This window comes from Prunus avium, chromosome 2, assembly GCF_965620075.1.
Source record: "Prunus avium chromosome 2, drPruAviu1.hap1.1, whole genome shotgun sequence".
NCBI lineage: Eukaryota > Viridiplantae > Streptophyta > Magnoliopsida > Rosales > Rosaceae > Prunus > Prunus avium.
Genome location: NC_142285.1, coordinates 12,832,981 through 12,853,918, shown reverse-complemented (window position 1 = coordinate 12,853,918; position 20,938 = coordinate 12,832,981). Strand labels below are relative to the sequence as shown.

The 20,938-nt window shown below is 43.0% G+C and overlaps 2 protein-coding genes and 1 non-coding gene across 3 annotated transcripts; 2 read left to right on the top strand and 1 right to left on the bottom strand.

The window, feature by feature from the left end:
- Positions 1-9,009: 9,009 nt before the first annotated feature.
- On the top strand, positions 9,010-10,739 carry LOC110752269 (uncharacterized). The gene is made up of 3 exons (XM_021952883.2): positions 9,010-9,224; positions 9,284-10,089; positions 10,156-10,739. Exons 1-3 carry the CDS (start codon positions 9,010-9,012, stop codon positions 10,737-10,739), a joined length of 1,605 nt encoding a protein of 534 aa, XP_021808575.2.
- A 5,468-nt stretch (positions 10,740-16,207) lies between these two features.
- Positions 16,208-16,314, top strand: LOC148296532 (small nucleolar RNA R71). Its single transcript, XR_015834189.1, has one exon. It is a non-coding gene; the product is annotated as a small nucleolar RNA R71 (small nucleolar RNA).
- A 3,487-nt stretch (positions 16,315-19,801) lies between these two features.
- Positions 19,802-20,729, bottom strand: LOC110752270 (uncharacterized). Its single transcript, XM_088248555.1, has 2 exons — positions 20,533-20,729; positions 19,802-20,387 (listed from the first exon to the last, which is right to left on the bottom strand). Exons 1-2 carry the CDS (start codon positions 20,727-20,729, stop codon positions 19,802-19,804), a joined length of 783 nt encoding a protein of 260 aa, XP_088104681.1.
- Positions 20,730-20,938: the final 209 nt, after the last annotated feature.

Sequence of the window (20,938 nt, the reverse complement as noted above, 5' to 3'; positions counted from 1 at the left end):
TGTTGCCAAATCCTGACGTTAGTCACTTCCCCTCTTCCCTCGTGCATTAAATGCCTCTTTGCAGCCAATGGGTTTGCTAGTCAGAGGCGTTACTTCATTAAATGAAGTGTGGGCCCCGGCTGCCGCGTGGCGATCTGTTTCTAATATCTTTGGCCGTGTCCTTTTCGTCCTTCGGCCTCGACCTGCAATGCCTCGGTCGAGGCCGAGATGATTATGCCTTCGCCGCTTTTCCTTTGCCTCTGGGAAGACAAAACGCTACGTTCCATTTTATGAATAGGTGCTAGGGCCGAGAGGGAACCCCTTCGGTCATTTTTACGACCGTGATTTGTTAGGCACAAACAGAACCACATAAACAAAGTCCTCTGATCAGGATGATTCTTATTCCATTTACAAAATTTCATTTGAAAAGACTCCTTAATTTCAGGAGGAAGGTATTCCATAGTAGGACCCCAAATAAGGAAAAAGCTCTTGAACCAATTAGGGAGTTCTTTCAGAGCTCGAAGCTTAAATTGGATAAACCAAGTATGAGAATAGTTTTGATTTTGAAAACATAAGACATATTCCCATGCTTTTTTATAATCCCAGAAATTATATGAATATGGCCTAATTTCAGGATGGATAAATCTTTTGGCCCTTTTAGGGCTAGGACCTCATTCTTCCAAGGAAATAACATTTAGAATTTGGATTTTGGAGAATGCTATAGTGTTGGTATTTTCACCTCTATGACGATGAACTATATTAACAGATTTAGTTTCAATTAGAAGAGTTTCATAGAATAGACGGGGCTTATTTAAGGGAGGAAGGCTATCCCTTAAATATTTTTCAACTAGAAAATTCGGGTGTTTGTCCTGATCATTCATTTCAATGATTGCTACAGACATATTCATATACTCACGGAATGGATTTTCAGCAATTTGTTTCTCCTTACCCTTATTATATGGAGAAGAAGTCATCAAAGGCTTTGGATCAGACAGGGATGACCTAGTAAGGGCTGAAGAGCTCTTACTGGGAGTCATTTGTCCAGAACTTCTGGTTCGTACCCTGCAAGAATTCCCGAGTTAAGAAATCAAGGAGTGTGTTAGTTTCACATTTAATAAATTCAATATCAAAATCGAAAGTAGAAAGTATTCCTTGCCATCTTGCAAAAATATGTTTTGATGCTAAATTTTTTACATCTTTGAACAAAATGTCTTTCGCAGCCTTGCAATCCACTCTTATCAAGAATTTTTTATTTAAAAGATCACTTTCGAATTTAGAAACAGCATGGACAATGGCTAGCATTTCTTTCTTAACAGTAGAATAATTCTTTTGAGCTGGTTTCCAAACTCCATAAGTGAATCTAACCAATTGTTCTGAACCATTGACCTTCTGTTTTAGGATTCCTCCATACCCGATTTCTGAAGCATCTGTTTCTACTATTTTAAAGGCTTCGGGGTTGGCTAAGGCTAAGCAAGGAAGTTCTTTGACTTTAATTTTCAACCTCCTAACAGCTTTAGTGTGTTCTTCAGACCAGGGGATTGGGTTCTTTTTCAACCTTTGGTATAACAATTTTGAATCTTGAGCCAAATCTTTATAAAAATCCTTTATGTAATTGAGACTTCCTAAGAACCTTTGTAACTGTTGCTTGTCCCTTATTTCATCAGGGAACTTTTCAGCAAAGGATATTGCTCGATCAATCGGAACTATTAGTCCCTTACTAATATTGTGTCTCGAAAACCGAATCTTTGAAGAAAATAATTTCATTTTCTTTGCCGAAACCACTAACCCTGCATGCTTCACAACTTTCAAGAAGATATTCAGATGTTTAAAGTGTTGTTCTAAAGAATTAGAATAAACCAAAACATCATCAATATAAACAATGGTGAAGGCAGTGTAAGGATTAAATATATCATTCATAATATTTTGAAACTCAGATAAAAGGTGCGTTTTTCAATCCAAAAGGTAAAACATTCCATTCGTAATGTCCAAAGGGAACATTAAAGGCTGTTTTGTACCTATCTTTTTCTGCGATTTGAATTTGCCAATATCCTGATTTCATATCAAATGTCAAAAAAATTACTGCCTTATTCAATCTATCCAAAAGGTCGTTTTTATTAGGAATTGGATATCTAACCCATTTTAAGGCTTTATTCAGAGGTTTGTAATTTATCACCAATCTAGGTACTCCTCTTTCTAATTCTGCTGCATTTTCTACGTAAAAGGCAGAGCAGCTCCAGGGAGATGAGCTTTTCCTAGTTAACTTCTTTCTCAATAAATCTTGAATTTCAGATTTACAAATTTCCATTAGCCTAGCATTCATTTGAATTGGCCTAGCTTTGGTTGGGATTTTCTTTTCATCAAAATTAGGCTCATAAGGCCATTCAACTATGTGTTTTTCCCTATTCCAAAAAGCATTGGGTATTTCAGCACAAACTTGACTTTCAAACATCTTTTGGACTTCTTCTATTTTTTCTTTCACCTTACTGTCTTGCAGTTGTTCTTCTATTCTTTTGTACTGCATTTCTTCTTTCGGATTATATAGATAATTCTCTTTCTTCTTTATCTTTTCTTGAATTTCATTAATATACTTATGCTTGGGTGGTTGAGAAAACCTAAAAACTATAGGTTGACCTTCTATCTCAGTTCTTATTCCTTCTTCAGAAACAGAAAAAGGATAAAGCATATTAATGAAGGGGGTTCCTAATATCAGGGACTGGTTTAAACCTTTCACCAAGACAAAAGGGGTTTCAAAACAAATACCCTGATTAAGCACAGCAACATTAGATAATTTAAACTGAATTCCCATTTTTTGACTATTGACTGCTGTGTCTAGGACCTGGGTAGTTTTCTGAAAATACCTTGTAGGTACAACGCCTTCATTTACACAGTTAAGATCGGCTCCAGTATCTATCAGCCCTTCAACTGTAAACTTGTAGGTTTTATTAATCACAATAGTTATCATTGCATACCATTTCTGTGCTATCACTTTATCTATGCTATTAACGAATTTCATAGTATTAACCTGTTCTTCCTGTAGGGCTTCTCTTGTTACAGGTTCTATTTTTTCTTGAAATTCCTCCATTAGATTTTCGAACTCTAATTGCTCAGATTTTTCTTCTGTATCTTTTTCTGAAAAAGGACGATAGAGTTCTAAAACTCTAACCCTATTTTTCAACTCTCTAAGTTCTTCTTTCACATCATGGACTTCGCACTGGAGGTCGTTGAGTGTAGGTTCTTTCTTATGAATTTTATCATTCATCCTGTTTACTGTAGTTTTAAAGCTACAGTTTTCAACTGGTTGTCTTACATTGGTTATGGCCGGTTGGGGACTACTTGGTCCTGTTCTAGCTAACGAGATATAACTTTCCAAAGCTTCTCTCTTTTTCTCTAGATCTTCTATTTTATCAATTAAGTCTACTATCAGACTTTCTTCTTTCGTTAAGACACATATTCTAAGATCTTTAAATTGACAGGCGCACTCTTCCTCACTATCTGAGCTAGTTTCAGTATCAGACTCAAACAATTCTTCATTTTCTAGTTGGGCTAGTTCGTCATCACTATCTTGCTCAGAACCAGATGAATTAAGCATTATTTGGCAAAGTTGTTGCTTAAGGTCTTCACTAATGCTTAAGTTACTGATTTTATCTTTCATTTTGCACTCAGATTTATAATGTCCAACTTTTCCACACTTACAGCATGTTGGGACCGCTCCTTTCTTCCCTTTACTAGCCTTTTTGCTAGTTTCTCCTGCGTATTTCTTTTTTCTAAAAGTTCTGTATGGCTTCTTGGGTTCAGACTTAGATTCATATTTCTCTTATTTCTTAGTCTTACGCCCCCCAAATTTCTTTCCCTTCTTGTATGTTTTATGTGAATATGTTTATTGGTTGAAAACCAAATTGTTCACAAAAGTCACCTAATTCTTTTCTGCCTAGGGCCTTTTGCTTATCAAGCTGTTTTCTTAATTTCATACCTGTGCAAAGAGCTAATCCTTCTGCGCAAATTTCAGAGGACAATTCCCCATAGGTGTAAGACCCATACGGAATGACACCACCATTTTTCTCTTTAATTCTATTCCTAACCTTTTCAGCGAATAAAAGTGGTAATCCTGAAAGAAATTTCTCTTTCCAAAAGTCAGCATTACAGTCTTGCCTAGTGAATACCTTAGAGTAAAACACGTCCTTATACCACCTAAAATGGGATAAGGTCGAACACTTAAGATTCATTAAGAGTTCTCTAGACCTGTCGTGCTGTAATTCTGTAGTTCCTACAAAATGTAGAGTAATTGTGTAAATCAGTGAATTTACCGCACCTTCCTGGTAAATGTTTTCACTCTTGATTAACCCAGTTGCTGGATCCTGTACATTCCGCTGACCAATGGCCACCTGAGCGTTTAGGATTTGGGTTCTTGCCGACTCGCTTAGGTGGAAATCCCACCATCCTTTTAATTGACCGACAAAGTCTGCGATGATAGCTTCAACCACCCTCTTATCTCCATTTCCTTTGATCTTAGAGGCTGTAGCGTACATCATCATATGTTTCATTGCATTAATGATCTGATATTCTGTCAGACCATCAATATTCCATTCAACTATGGAGCTTCCGTCATACTGAGCAGAACTCCACATTCTATCTTCCTCAAACTGTAAATCTACTGGCATGGGTCTGGGGTAGTAATTTTTTGTCTTTGCAGTTTGAGTGAATTTCTTTTCATTCGTTAACCTATTAATTTCAGGTTGTTCTTCTTTAAACATTGTTTCAAGGTCATCTATTTCCCCTTTAGTGAGAACCGACACTTGAGGACCCTTTCCTTTGTCTGACAATTTTACTTCTGACAATTTCTTTGCCAGGATGTCAACAAAATTTTCATCTTCTGACAATGTTCTTCCCATCTTAAAATTTTTATTATCTAAAGAGGGAGGTGGTTTGAAGAACACTTGACTACTCATTTCCTTGGTCTTTTTTGTTTCTGAAGGACCGGGGTCGGATTTCTGTTCCTTTGCATAAACAGACGTTTCAATCCTAGTGACTTGCTTTCCTAGAGACTGCAGAAATAGGTTGGTGTAATTATTCTGCTGAATAACGGCGCCCATATCCTCTTTACTAGCTGTGGGAAATTTATTGGCGCTATCTTCAAACCACCTCCCTCTTTAGATAATAAAAATTTTAAGATGGGAAGAACATTGTTAGAAGATGAAAATTTTGTTGACATCCTGGCAAAGAAATTGTCAGAAGTAAAATTGTCAGACAAAGGAAAGGGTCCTCAAGTGTCGGTTCTCACTAAAAGGGAAATAGATGACCTTGAAACAATGTTTAAAGAAGAACAACCTGAAATTCATAGGTTAACGAATGAAAAGAAATTCACTCAAACCGATATATATATACATATTAAAATAATTTAAACAGTAAATTAATTTTTATTAATTTTTGGTCCACGTGGAAGTCCACGTCATCAAAAACAGGGTCCCACTTTTGACACGTTAGCATTTAACAAACTCACTAACAGTTTAGGTAACAGAGGGGGGCAATTTGTAAGGTTTCTAGGAGTTTGAGTATGTATTCATAAATGTCTCTAAAATTAGGTGTGAACTTGAAAATGACCCTACGGGTTTTATCTAGTTTGTCCTAAAAAACAAAAGAAGATGTTTTATTGGTCCTTTCCCAAACTCTGAGGCCACTTCCAGCAGCGTTCTAGGGCTCGGGCTGGGGGGGGGGGGGGGCGGGCAAGAGCCCAAAATGAAGTTCCAGCAACAAAGGCTGGCTCGGGCAATACGTGGGGTCCACGAGCCTGGGCTAGCCCGAAGGCAGGGGGAGCCCGAGTAGGAGCCCGAAGGCGTGGCTGACGCCAGCGTGACGTTAGCAGCCGCGATTCAAATTTTTTTACCCCATTGCTGACGCCAGCATGACGTCAACTGCGTGCGCGTCACCTTTCCCCCAACGGATCTACGCCACGTGGCTTGTTCTGGTCCTTCCGATTCCTTTTGTTATCCAATCCAACAGCTTGGCATTTTTCAAGGCAAAAAATTATGAAAAAAATTCGGAAAAAATTTAAAAAAATACCCAAAAAATACTGATTTTTTTTTTCTATAAATACCAATCCCAACTCTTCACTTTTAACAACAAATCCTCATACATCTTCTCCTTCTCCAACTATTATTCACTTTCTACTCAATATTTTTTTCACTTTCAAGTTTAATTTTTCTGTATCATTATGGCTTTTTCTCAAGAAATCGGAGGGGCATGGAGCATCATGAAAGATGTCTTGTTGTGTGAGTGTTGGGTCCAAATTAGTCATGATCCCATATCGGATAATGAGATGAAATTCAGTCAAATGTGGAAAAAAATTCATCACGAATTTGTTGAAAGATCGGGTTCCACCCGTACGGAAATGGCATTGTCTAGTCGGTGGAAAATTCTCAACAAAGAATTGGGGAAATGGAGAGATGCCCTCACAAAAGCGAGGGATAACCAAAGAAGCGGGGAAAATCTCAGCGAGGAGGTAAATTATTTGTAATTTTCATTTTATTAATTTTAATGTCCTATTAATTTTAATTTAAATGTTTCTTGCAATTTGTATATTTTGTTAATATTTCTTGTATTTCCATATTTATTTAAATGTTTCTTGCACTTTTTATATTTTGTTAATATTTCTTGTATTTCTAATATTTATTTAAATGTTTGTTACATTCTCTATATTTTGTTAATATTTCTTGGATTTTCATTAATATGTTAATCTTTTTTGCATTACTAATATTTTTTTTATGTTCCTTGCATATTCAATTTTTTTTTATATATAGATTGTGCAAGCTCAAATGTGGTATGGTGCTACTGGACAAGGGAAAAAAACTTTCAACCATACCCAATGTTGGGAGGTGGTGAAGCATTGTAAGAGATTTAACATTATTCCAACGGCTCCACCGGTGGTGTTAAACGAGACGTCACTCCATGATTCACAAGCTTCGGATTCGCCTATGGAATCCCCTATGAGTGAAGACTCACCCATTCAAAGGGAGCCGAGGCCAATTGGGAGGAAGGCGGTGAAGGCAAAGAGAGTAAATAATTCTACAAGTAATGCCTCCAAATTTTCGGAGGAAATTGCAAGGCAAAGCGCCTTGAGAATTGAAATAGACAGGAAAGCCCAAGAAGATGATAGGGCAATGCAAATAGAATTTGCTAAAGAAAGGCAGTATGTACGCAAACAAAGGGAATATCTACACAAAGAAAACGAAGACAAGAAGGATCGGGAAACCATGGCCATAGATACAAGTTGTGGGAGCTGAATTAAATCACCCTAGGTCAAATAATTCCTTCTATTTGAGGATTATTTGACCTAATTGGGAGTTACTCAATTTAATTGGGGGTTACCCAATTGAATTGGGAGTTACCTAATTAAAATTGGGATTGATTTGATTCCTACCCCAATTAGGGATTTGATTTAAATCAAATAAATCAAATCCCTAATTAATCAAATCTCACCTAATCGGGGAGGAATAATTCCTTTCCATCTACAGAATTATTCCTCTGAAACCCTAGCCTCTGAGGCTCCTATAAATACTTGGCTACGCACAAGGGTTAAGGTACATCTAAATTCCTACTAAAACTCTGCAGAAATTATCTCTCACAAACCCTAGCCACCATACTCCTTCTCTCTCTCACACAAGGCTCCGGCTCCACACACGGCTCCAACCACCCGATTTTCCTTGAAACACCCAACCTAACTTAGGCATTGGATGGCCAACACCCCCCGGGTGTGGTCCTTTTACTCCGATCTATTTTGTATGGAGAAGGAGACGGCGACGAAGGAAGAGGAATCTCAATCAAATATTCTCGTGGGAGGAAATTTGCTCCCACAAATTGGTGCTTTCATTGAGAGCGCGAAATAATACTCAAAGCGTGCTCCAAATCCATTTTCCACACTTTTTTCTAATCAACCATGGTCGATACAAGACGTACGAAGAGTAATACCACCACGACGGGCCCGTCTCATGGTTTCGTGGTTGAAACCTCATTGCAACCTCACGGAACCATGGCTGCCAACACATTGCGACCGCCTCCTAGTGCTTTGCAGTCACCCCCAACTGCCGGAATTGCAGAATAGCCACCGCAGATAGCTGCTGGAATTGCAGAACAGCCGCCACATGGTCCTGTGACCTGCACAGCCTTGCAGCCTCAAGCGTTGACTGCTGGAGTTGCTCTGCCGCGCCATCCTGCCGTTGTAGCACAACAGCAGCCACACCACTCAACTGCCGGACTTGCTGCACAGCCCCACGGCTACTTCGACGCTACCCCAGTCTTGGAGCAAATCCATTCTCTCCCTCCTCTGCCACCACACTTGACGTATGCACCTGTGTACGCGTCTAATGGAGCACTAGCCCATATGCCATTGGGCCTGATGCATGCCTTTGGTCAGGTGGACCTTAACTCACGGGTTGATCAACTCACACAAAGAGTCGACGATCAAAACAACCTGATTGGCGAGCTACTCAGGCAGATCAACTTGAACCAAGGCCCTAACCTTGGCCCTCGTGACGAGGAGAGGAGGACGCATGAGCATGCCAACGAGCAGTTCGAGAGATCCCAAGCTGGTCAGACAAGGGCGAACGAGCAGGGGAGAGAACGAGATCGGCTACGCAGACATCTGCAAGTCGCACTCTGAGCCGGTCGATCCGTTCGAGGTTAGGTCCAAGGACCATTGTACGTGAGAGCTGGGCCCACAGTCCAATGTCCACGCTCGCTTGGGCCCACAAGGAAGTATCCATTCTAGGCTGGGCACACAAGGAGCTCGAGTTCGTGAACAATCGCATGACGAGCGCAACGATCGACGCTCACCAGCCCGCTTGAGAACCAATACACGGCAACAAGCCATAGAGGACTCCTCACAAGCTCAATCTCCTAATCTGCCCCACAGGCAGCGCAACCAAGGGGATCGACCCTTGGAAGCTGAGGAGGAAGTTAACCAGCAGCGCTCGAGGCACCGAAGACGTCGACCCGAACCACTAGCCCTGCGGGCAGAAGATGTCGAGAAGTTAGTGAATGACTGACTCCAAAGTCTCCAACTTTCTCCAACTTAAAGGAAGCACGGAGGAGGCCCTGTACAAGGAAATTGATCGAGTCGACTGGTCACCCTTTGCAGACGAGGTGGAACGAGATGCACCGCCGAAGCGGTTCACAACGTCATCCATCACTCCGTTCAAGGTAGACTCAGACCCTGAGAGCCATTTGAGGCACTTCAAGAGTGCCATGATCCTGTACAAGGCAGATGACGCCCTGATGTGCAAAGTGTTCGCGATGACTTTGCGAGGAGCAGCTCAAGACTGGTTCCACACTCTACCGTCCGCGTCGATAGGCAACTTCAAGGAGTTCGCCCTCATCTTCACAAAGGAGTACACCTCCTACAAGACCACTTGTTCAACCTGCGCAAGAAACCAGACGAGTCTCTTCGAGACTATCGCAGACGATTCAAGGCTGGGAAGGCGAACATCATAGGATGCAATGACCAAGTTGCGTCCTCAGCTTTCAAGAAAGGCTTGCCAACCGAACACGAGCTATACAGCAAGCTGGCCATAACTCCAAGCCAAACCTTGGCAGAGGTCTTTGCGACGGCAGAGCGCTACACACTTTGGGACGATGACCGTATCGAGGCGAAGAAGGCCAGCAAGCAAGCTGATCACCCGACAGGGCAGGCATGCCAAAAGAACAACAAGTTCGAACACAAAGCCCGAGACAAGCGCAGATCGCGCCCCCAAGAGGGAGGCTCGGAAATAGAAACCTTCACTGAGTTCACTATCTCGATCCACCAGATCCTGGCACAAGTGAAGGACAAGCCATGGGTGAGAATGCCACCACCCCTGATAGGAGACCCATCTAGGAGGGACACTAGTAACTACTGCGCATTCCATGGGGAACATGGTCATTACAACAGCAACTGCAATGCTTGGAAAAGGCACCTCGAGGAGCTGGTCAGAGACAGCCACTGCACAGAATTCGTCGCAAAGAAGGCCATCCAGCAAATCGAGGATCGCGATGCAGCTGCCAAGGAACCTTCCCAAAAGGTCAAACGAATCAACACCATTCTAGCTGATTCCCAGGAGTCTAGGCTGACCACCAAGGAGCGCAAGAGAAAGATCGCGTAGGTGACTTACATTTCCCAAGTCACAACGTGTGTACTAGTCATTGCAGATACACCCGTCATCGGCTTTCAGAAGAAGGACTTGATCGGGCTTGATCTACCACATAATGACACCCTAGTAATCTGCATCCAAATTGAACAAGCTGTGATCGAGCGAGTTCACGTGGACGAGGGCAGCGCAGCCAATATCCTGCAACTATCTGTTATCCAACAGATGGGATTGGAGCCCAAGATCAGCAAACTTGCCAGATCGCTCACCAGCTTCAATGGGGCCACGTCAATCACTGTTGGGACAATCGACCTTGACGTCCACTCACCCTCGGTGGTCTGCTCGCAAACCTTCATGGTCATCGACGAGATCTCTCCCTACAACGGAATCTTAGGCAGATCGTGGATCAACAAGATCGAACCCATCACATCTGCTCTACACCAGAAGATTCGCTACCCCATCCTTGGTAGCTGGATCGGGCAGATCAACAGTGACCAAGCCATGGCAAGGAGATGCACAGCCCAAGGGCTCAAGAAGAGCAGGAAGTTGCAGTTCACACCAGTAATGCAAGCTACTGACGTGGCAGGAAACACGCCCAGTAGACAAGCAAGCCCGAATGGGAAGGGAGTTGCTACCTCACAATAGCAATTAAGGAGCCAGGATCAAGGCGAGGGAATCTGCTCGGAAGACTCCCCTGAAAAGGGTTGGAAGCTTGAGGATGACGTTGAGTTAGTACCCCCTGATCCTGGCCCGCCAGACAAAGAAGCACAGATCGGCTCGCGCTAGAATCCAAATGAGAAGGATCGAGACGAGGGAATCCGCCCGTAAGGCTCCCTTGAAGAAGGTTGGAAGCCTGAGGAAGACGTTGAGTTAGTACCCCTCGATCCTGACCAGCCAGACAAAAAAGTGCGGATCGGCTCGCACCTAAGCCTAGACGAGAAGGTGGAGCTGACCACCTTCCTCTAGAAGAACAAAGACATGTTCGCGTGGTCGCCATCTGACATGCCTGACATCAACCCGAACATCATCTGCCACCGACTCCATGTCAACCCCGCCAGCAAACCCGTGGTGCAGAAGAGACGCAACTTCGCTCCCGAGCGAGTTACGATCATCGAAGCCGAGATCGATAAGCTTCTAGCTACCGGCTTCATTGAAGAGGTCTCCTGCTCAAAATGGCTGGCCAACGTTGTACTGGTGGCGAAACAAGAAAAAGGCAAATGGAGAGTTTGAGTCGATTACACCAACCTCAACAAAGCTTGCCCTAAAGACAACTTCCCATTGCCGAGAATCGACCAGCTCGTGGATTCAACTTCCGGCAATCAGTTGCTCAGTTTCATGGACGCCTACTCCGGCTATAATCAAATCCTAATGTACGAGGATGACAAGGCGAAGACTTCTTTCATCATAGAGAGAGGGACCTACTGCTACAAGGTCATGCCTTTTGGGCTGAAGAACGCCGGAGCAACCTACCAAAGGCTCATGAATAAAATTTTCAAGGAACAAATCGACAAAACCATGGAAGTCTACGTGGACGACATGCTGGTCAAAGCCCCTAAGCGAGCAGACCACATCAAGAACCTCACTGAGGCGTTCAGCCTGCTCCTCCAGTATCGCATGAAGTTGAATCCAAGTAAATGCACGTTCGGTGTATCGTCCGGCCGATTCCTGGGATACCTAGTAACTCAACAAGGTATCGAGGCGCACCCACGCCAAATCAAGGCCATTCTCGAGATGAAGTCACCTTCAACAGTAAAGGAAATACAAAGTCTGACGGGCAGAGCAGCGGTCCTCAATCGATTCCTCTCGAGATCTACCAACAAGTGCAGACCATTCTTCAAAGCTTTGAAGAAGGGGCAAAGAGATAAATGGGACGAGGAGTGCGAAGAAGCTTTCCATAATCTAAAGACTTACCTCACTTCACCTCCCCTGCTCTCGAAGCCAGTTCCTGGTGTAGACTTGTTCGTGTACCTGGCAGTGTCCAACTCGGCCATCAGCTCAACTCTCATCCGAGAAGAACTGGGGGCCCAACATCCGGTATTCTACACGTCAAAAGCCCTTCTTGATGCAGAGACTCGCTACCCAAAATTGGAAAAGCTCATTTTGGCCCTTGTAGTTTCCGCGAGAAAGTTGCGACCCAACTACCAAGCTCACCGAGTTATCGTCATGATCGACTTTCCTTTGAGGTCAATCCTCCACAGCCCTAACGCGTCTCAACAACTCATGAAGTGGGATATAGAGCTAAGCCAATACGACCTCCTCTACCGGCTGAAAACTGCAATAAAAGCCCAGGCTTTAGCAGACTTTGTCGCATAATTCACGTCATTGGCTGAAGAAGAGAAGCTGGTCAGCAAAAAAAAAAGAAAAAAAAAAAGGAAAGTTCGAGAGCAGACAAGACCTCCGCTAAACTTGACCAACCCAAAGACATGTGGCAGTTGCGCGTAGACGAAGTGTCGAACCAAAAAGGAGCTGGAGCAGGCGTCGTCATCATCACCCCGGATGGAACCCTGTTGGAGCAAGCTATCACGCTTGGCTTCCCAGCCTCAAACAACGAGGCAGAATACGAGGCATTGCTCGCTGGCTTGCGCTTAGAGAAGGAGCTATCAATCAAGAAGATGGCCATCTACTCAGATTCCCAGTTGATCACAAATCAAGCCTTAGGAAAATACATGGCGAAGCACCCAAGGATGATCTTGTATCTTGACAAAGTCCAGGAGCTATTGAAGGCATTTCCTACCTTCACCATCCAACAAGTGCCTCGAGCAGAGAACGGGCATGCAGATGCACTGGCAAGCTTAGGATCAGCGCTTGATACCCAATTCAGACGCTCTATCCCTGTCGAGCACCTTGACCAGCCAAGCATAGAAGAGGCAGAGCAGCCAAACCTGATGCAGATCGACGAGGATCCTAGCTGGCAAGACCCCATCATTGACTACCTAGTTAATGAAAACTTACCCAAGGACAAGTCCAAGGCCAGAAAAGTCAAATAGAAGGCTCCGAGATACTACATGAAAGGCGACATGCTTGTTTGCAGATCATACTCCGGCCCTCATCTTACTTGCATCAAGTACCCGCAGACGCTCGAGGTTCTCTGCAAAATACACGACAGCGAATGTGGAAATCACGCTGGGGGCAGATCGCTTGCCCAGAAGGCTCTCAGCATAGGCTATTTCTGGCCTAACATGCACCAAGACTCCACGGAGTATGCTCGAAGATGTGATCGATGCCAACGATATAAGCCAATCCCTGGCTTGCCAACTGAGGAATACCATCCACAGAACAGTCCATGGCCGTTCATGCAGTGGGGCATTGACCTGGTGGGACCTATGCCGATAGCACCTGCCAACAAGGAGATGATGATCGTCGCCACAGATTACTTCACCAAATGGATCGAGGCCGAGGCTTTATCCTCTACCAAGGAAGCTAATGTCGAACAATTTATCTGGAAGAACATCATCCGCCAATTCGGATGCCCGCAGTTGATAGTCACTGACAATGGTACACAGTTCGTGGGCAGGCAGATCACCGCATTCCTTGCGAAGTATAGCATCAAACAGCACCTGTCAACCCCCAGATACCTGCAAGGCAATGGCCAAGCAGAGGCATCCAACAAGATCGTGCTGGACTGCCTGAAGAAAAGACTGGAAGGCTCAGAAGGAAAATGAGTAGACGAGCTACCAGGAGTCCTGTGGGCTTATCGCACAACCAAAAGGAGATCAACCGGCGAGACACCATTTTCTCTAGCCTATGGGACAGAAGAAATCATCCCCCACACATCACAGTCCCTTCCAAGAGCATTGAGGTAGGCAGTCTTGACCAAAACTGCAAGCAGATGAAAGTCAACCTTGATCTGCTCGAAGAAGAACGAGAAAAGGCCATTGTTCAAGTGGCAACCTACCAGCAGCAGCTGACATTTTACTACAACAAGAAGGTCATTGTTCGACTTGCAGCTTACCAGCTCGACTCCAAGTAGGTGACGAGCCTCCCTTACCTCCATTGCAGACAAGCTGCTTCTCAAGTACAAACTCAATGAAGCCCCTTTTTCGAGCGTTATGTCCTCGACATACGCCCGCAAGCAATAAGCCTTATCTCCATTGCAGACAAGCTACTTCTCGAGTACAAACTCAATAGAGCCTTTTTTGAGCGTTATGTCCCCGACATACGCTCACAAACGACAAGCCTTACCTCCACTGAAGGCAAGCTACTTCTCGAGCACAAACTTCATGGAGCCTTTTTCGAGCGCTATGTCCCCGACATATGCCCGCAGGCGACAAGCCTTACCTCCACTGAAGGCAAGCTACTTCTCGAGTACAAACTTCATGGAGCCTTTTTCGAGTGCTATGTCCCCGACATATGCCCGCAGGCGACAAGCCTTACCTCCATTGCAGGCAAGCTACTTCTCGAGTACAAACTCAATGGAGCCTTTTTCGAACGCTATGTCCTTAACATACGCCCACAGGTGACAAGCCTTACCTCCACTAAAGGCAAGCTACTTCTCGAGTACAAACTTCATGGAGTCTCTTTCGAGCGTTATGTCCCCGACATACGTACACAAGCGACAAGCCTTACCTCCATCGTAAGCAAGCTACTTCCCGAGTACAAACTCAATTGAGCCTCTTTCAAGCGCTATGTCTCCGGGCATACACTTACAAGATACAATGAGAATTGAAGTTTGAAAGATAACTGAAAATTCCATAGCAAAGCCGCCAACCAGCCGAGTTCAACAAGAAATGAGCCTCATTCTGCTCAACCGACACCTACTGCTCTGCAGCCTCAGCTGCCTCCACCTCTGCATCTGCCCTAACCTCATCAGCCGCGCCACCTTTGGCGTCGTCTTCCTCCGTTGCAGCTTCATCAGCTACCTGCTCTTCAACTGCTTCTACATCCACAGCATTGATCTGCTCACTTTAAGTAGGGGGCAAGTCAAGATAGAGTTGCTCACCATCCTCATGTTCGAGAGGGCAACAAGGAGGAGCACCGTTCTTGCAGTCCAAGTATCCCAGCTTGTATGCATTAGCAGCAATTTCATGCTTGGATGCCTCCGTGGCTTCAACATGAGTGTCAAACTTGACCAGCAGAGCTCTCACCGACTCCCAGATCAGTAGTTTGCGCAACTGAAGGACTTTTGCTCGAGTAGACGACTCTTTACCTCTCTTGGCTACAACTTGCAACATTGAGTTAGCTTCGCGCTTGACTGTTAGTGGCTTTGCAGACGAGTCGTGACTGCTAAACAGAGGCACAATCCTCTCAGTTTGATCCCCGAATCAGTGCAGGTGACCCAAACCCTGCTTCTATGCAGCCTCTTTATAAGGCAGATCACGGGTTTTGGGCAGTTCGGCCGGAGACTTGAGTAGAATATCCCGAATCTCCTGTATGCTATTGACATGCTTACTGTTCACGCTGACGAGGTGCTTGATCCAAGCAGACGAGGCAGGAGCAACTCCCATAAGGACCTTCTCAGCAGACGAGACCCTCCTTGAGGAAGACTTGCTTGTGGCAGAAGAAGGTCTCGGCTGCTTTTGCTGTGGAGACGTATTCCTTGATCGTGAGACTGCGACTACTGCTAGCCTTCCTCTCCTCAAGGAGCTCGATCGAGGACTCCTCCTGCTCAGCTAGCAGATCACTTAGGTCCGAGCCATGCAGCTTCTATCTTTCAACATCTTCAGTAGGAGGCAGACCATCGACCTCCTTCCGATGTTCGCTCAGTAACCAGCGCCATTCACTAAACCAGACAGAGATGTTCAGAGCTTGCTGAACCTTGGACATGTTCGGGTCGAGATCGAGCTTCTTGCAGATGTTATTCTCTATAAGCAGAAGATGGAAGTCAATCAGAGACACAACAAAGTTTCAGAAAGGCTATAGCAGATCAAAGAAGTACAACTTACCATCACAGTAGATGTGAGGAATGAGCGGACCGCCACCACACATGATCGCCTTGACTCAGACTGTCCGTAGTTCGTGGTACAAAAAAAATTGAAGCAGTTTGGACCAACCCCAGTAACTAAGCTGGCCCGGGATTCTTGGTCTTATAAGAACCACCTGCAAAATTTGTGACGATATTATGACTAGAAGGGGTTAGTCCTTTATAAAACATACACATTTGAAGCTTCAATGGAATCCCATGATGAGGACATTGATTAAGCAGCCCATTGAATCTCTCCCATGCTTCACAAAACGATTCATCATCTTGCTGTGCAAATAACAAGATCTTATCCCTAAACATGTCGGTCTTTTGTGTGAAGAAGTATTTTTCTAGGAACTTCTTTTGAATGGCAGCCCATGTAGTGAGTGAACCAAGCTTCAAAGAATTCAACCAATACTTCGCCTTATCCTTTAAAGTGTATGGAAACACTCTCATTCGAAGTTGATCTTCTGTCACACCTGTCAAGGGAAAAGAACTCACAACATTAAAAATATCCTTTATATGAGTTAATGGATCTTCATTAGGTAAACCATAAAAGGAAGGTAACATATTAAGATGAGAAGATTTAAGCTCATAGTTTCGAGCTATAGTGGGCAGCAAAATGCTTGAAGGGGATGCTGGAATTGTTGGGATATCAAGGTCTCCCATGAACTCAATGGCAACCATCATTTCTTCTTCTTCTTGGTCTGAACTTGGTTCCGAATTTGAAGGTGAAGAACCAAGAAGTTCAGTGTGGAGAGCAAGACTTGTAAATGTAGCAAGAGCTTGCTCTTTTGCAATTGACAACTCCCTTTCTAGATGATTCTGAATTCCAGAGATCACTCGATTGGGTTGCAACGATGGTCTTGCGTTTAAAGATCTCGAACGTTGGAACGAAGACCTCACTTGTTCAAGGAATGGCCTGTTAGACATAAACTACCTGAAACAGAAAATTAGATTAATTAGAAACACTAAAAAGAATAGGGTAACCTTGGGCACATAACCAGGGAAGAACTTTCATTCAGTCCCCGGCAACGGTGCCAAAATTTTGTTGTTAATATTATTAACTCGCAAGTGTACGTGCCAATTAGTAGTATAGCAAGACAAGTACGAGGTCATACCCACAAGGACTGAGAAGTTAAAATTAGTTATGTACTTAGATTACCAAATTCAAGAAGTAGGAAGTTAAGTCTAAAACAGAATTTAAAGCAAGAGTGAGTTTGAAAACAAATGCAGCAAGATTAAATTAGACTTTGAAGTGAGAATGCTTGTGATTATAGAAAGAAATGAACAAACTGAAATTGCAAATAATACAAGTAAACAAGTGCAACAAGGGTAGTTTTGAAGGTTTAGAAACAGATTTGGAGGCTAGGGCATTCGATTCACCATAACAATTCAATTATGGGTTATAAGGATTTAAGTGACAAGTCTAATTCAGATTCAAAGATTGATTCTAGCTAATGTATGATTAAGCCATGGTGTCTGGTCCTAACCTTGTATTCCTAATTCCCTAATTTGATCATCTGTTGTCTAACCTAAATTAAGCATTAGGAATCCATTAAGCATAAAAGAACATTTTAAACAACCAAGTATATATCTAATCCAGATTGTCGAATTCTCATACACACTCTTCCTATTCATAGTTCAATTCGAATTAAAATATGGTGTCTACTCTTAATTCAAACCAAGATATACAAATCCAAATGGTAGCTAGGCATTCCGATCAGCATATAGGCAGGTAGGCAAAATGAATAAGAACATGAATCATGAATCAAACTTGAAACTTGAAATTTATAAACCCAAAATATTCATGTTAGGTTACATCGAAGCCCTAGTTATGGATTTAGCTACTCATAATGGAAAAGAGACTTGAACATAAATGAGAAAACATAATGAATGCAACAAGAGTAGAAAAACCAATTTATGAAGTTCTTGTGGTGTCCAATGCTTCTCAAAGGGCTTCTCCACGTCTAATGCTTCTCCAAGAGTTTCCCCACTTGTAGAAGGATGTATGAAGGATATGGAGGTGATTTGGGATGAATTTGAGTGAGTGGTGATGGCTGAGAAAGATGAAATTCGTAGGGAAATGGAAGAGAGGCTTGTTGGGACAGTTTTGGTGATTTGAGGTTGTTTAGAGCTTTAGGTTGATTGCTGGAGTGTTTGGGGTTGTGGGAGTGTTCAAAGGTAATTTATGAATGTGTTTGGAGAATGATGGGAGTGTTGGAGGATGGATGGAGTGGTTTGTAGGGTTGTGAATCCCAGGATTTTTGCACACCTTTGAATGAGGAATGGAAGAGGTATTTATAGGGAGAAGGGAGTGATAAATATGAATTCAATATGGCTAATGCATACAACACTTGTAATTGAAAATCAAATTCTTTTCTTGTATGGCTACTGCACTTCTCCAACTAATCCCACCAGAAACCAATATCTCATCTTCATGTCAGCATGACCAAGCTTCCAACCAGAAACAATAGCTCATGCCTAGCTCATCATGACCAAGCAAGCAATGAGCTCATCTGCAAGTCAGCATGATGTGTATTTTGATGGGCTCACGGATTGGGCTTGGATTAATCAAATGTCGACTTTGAGCTGTCTATCTTGAGGTTCAGAATGTGTTCTTTCCAAGCACACGTGAATTGGCCCAATCCAAGCTTAGATGAAAAAGATATGTCCGAAATGAATTTGTAACTCAGTCTTCAGTTTTTACACATTGTTTTCACCATTTTACTTCAAATGCCTCAAGTGATACCTAGAGCTCAATGAACTAAATGACAAAACACAAAAGAGGTTAAAAGCACAAGGTTAACTCAAAGCATAACTAAATCATAAGCTAAAAGGGTACAAAATGATATACAATTGTGAACCGAACAGTCCTTTTACTCCGATCTATTTTGCAGGGAGAAGGAGACGGCGACGAAGGAAGAGGAATCTCAATCGAATATTCTCGTGGGAGGAAATTTGCTCCCACACAAGCCATATGTCTCCTGAAACAAAACAATTTTGGAAGCTAGAACAAAAGGCTATTATGAGACGAAGACTTTTTCGTGATGATGGACCTAGCAACACGGATTGGTTAAATGATGGAAACCCTTAAGTTAGTTTGCTTGCCTTTTCATTTCATTGTATTTTAATGTTTTGTTTTAAAAATTAGTTGTAATTCATGTATTTTATTTTATTAGTAGTATTGGTTTTCTTTGAGTTACCAAAGAAACTATTAAATAAAATTCCTTTTTATTCAAATCATTCCATTCATAAAAAACTAACCACAACCAAAGCATTAAAAATATAAAAACAAACAAACCACAACCAAAGCATAAAAAAACCAAACATAAAACATAAACATTAAAATCTTAAAAAACATCTTCACTTCACTTCATTCACCGTCATTGCCTTTCACCGCCCATAAATGCTCCATTAAGTCAATTTGATGGCGTTCATGAATATACGACAATTGGATCTCCGTATATCGATCGATCATACGGTTCATGAAACGACCATCTCTAACCAAAGGTTCATGCTCCAATGGTTCTCCATTTTGCTCTATGGGTTTTTCATAAATTCTTGTCAAGGCCGTGTTCATGGGATCCGGTTCGTACACCTCTTTAGCCTCGTAATCATACTAATCCTCCACAATCATGTTATGGAGGATGATGCATGTCATCATTATGCTCCTTAACACCTCCTCATCAAACATACATGCCGCACCCCTAATGATCGCCCACCGAGCTTGGAGGATACCAAAGCATCTCTCCACATCTTTTCTGTATTTCTCCTTATATAAGGCAAACAATTTTTGCTTCTGGGTTTAGGGATGCGGAAGTGTTTTCACAAATGTTGTCCACCTCGGGTAGATGCCGTCAGCTAGATAATACCCAGTCTGATAGACGGTATTGTTGACTTGATAGGTGATTTGCGGGGCTTCTCCTTTCAAAACATCGTTGAACACCGGGGATTGACCTAGGACGTTCAAGTCATTTTGAGATCCAGCAACTCCGAAGAAGGCATGCCAAACCCATGTATCGAATCCTGCAACGGCTTCAAGGATGATGCTTTTTTGGCCTTTCCGATTCCCATAATCGCCTTGCCAAACAGTTGGACAATTCTTCCATTGCCAGTGCATGCAGTTGATGCTACCAATCATTCCTGGAAAGCCTCTACCTTCGGCTTTCTGTAGAAGTCGTTGCATGTCCCTGGGCATAGGTCTGCGCAGGTAGTCTCTGGTGTACAGAGTTTCGATTGCATCACAAAATCTAACCAAACACTCCAAAGCAGTGGACTTCCCCATCCAGGCAATCTCATCCACTTGATCAGCAGATGCACCATACGCCAACATTTGTATAGCAGCTGTGAACTTTTGTTCGGGAAGCAGTCCCAAAACATCAACACAATTTCTCTTTTGAACAAAGTATTCATCATAATTGCAAATATCATGCATGACTTTGTTGAACAAATGTTGTTGCATTCTATATCGCCCTCGAAAATGAACATCAGAGTACAGAGAAGTTGGGATAAAATAATCTTCCATAAGATTCTTACCCCCGAGAATGCCCATGTCTGTCAACATTCGGTGCACGGCCTTCATGTGAACCACGACTGCTCTGGTTTTCTTCATCAAGCAAACCCACAGCCATGACAATTAGCTGATCTAGTTCTCTCTGCACTCTTTTGCTTGCAGCTCGTCTACGCCTTCTTTCTGTTATTTCTCGTTCTTGCCTCTCCAAGACCTCCTCCATGTCTGCCATTGAGAATGGAATATGGAATCTGAAATCTAAAATCTGAGAAACGAAATTTTTTAGAAGATGTAGTGTGAGAGGTTTGTGAGCTGAGCCTTAGTTTTATAGAAAAATTTAGGCCGATAAACATGACACGTGGCGCAATTTTATAGGGTGAAAATCTTATCCGAAATTTGAAATTCATATGAAATTTATTTGAAATGTGAAAT

Bases quoted from the DNA above. Each gene is read 5' to 3' on its own strand.
- LOC110752269 (XM_021952883.2), top strand. From the start codon at position 9,010: ATGACTGACTCCAAAGTCTCCAACTTTCTCCAACTTAAAGGAAGCACG. The intron at 9,225-9,283 runs GTACAAGGCAGA...TGCGAGGAGCAG, and splicing joins TTCAAGAGTGCCATGATCCT to CTCAAGACTGGTTCCACACT. The intron at 10,090-10,155 runs GCAAGAGAAAGA...TAGTCATTGCAG, and splicing joins TAGGCTGACCACCAAGGAGC to ATACACCCGTCATCGGCTTT.
- LOC110752270 (XM_088248555.1), bottom strand. From the start codon at position 20,729: ATGGAGGAGGTCTTGGAGAGGCAAGAACGAGAAATAACAGAAAGAAGG. The intron at 20,388-20,532 runs GTAAGAATCTTA...TGTTCAAAAGAG, and splicing joins AGACATGGGCATTCTCGGGG to AAATTGTGTTGATGTTTTGG.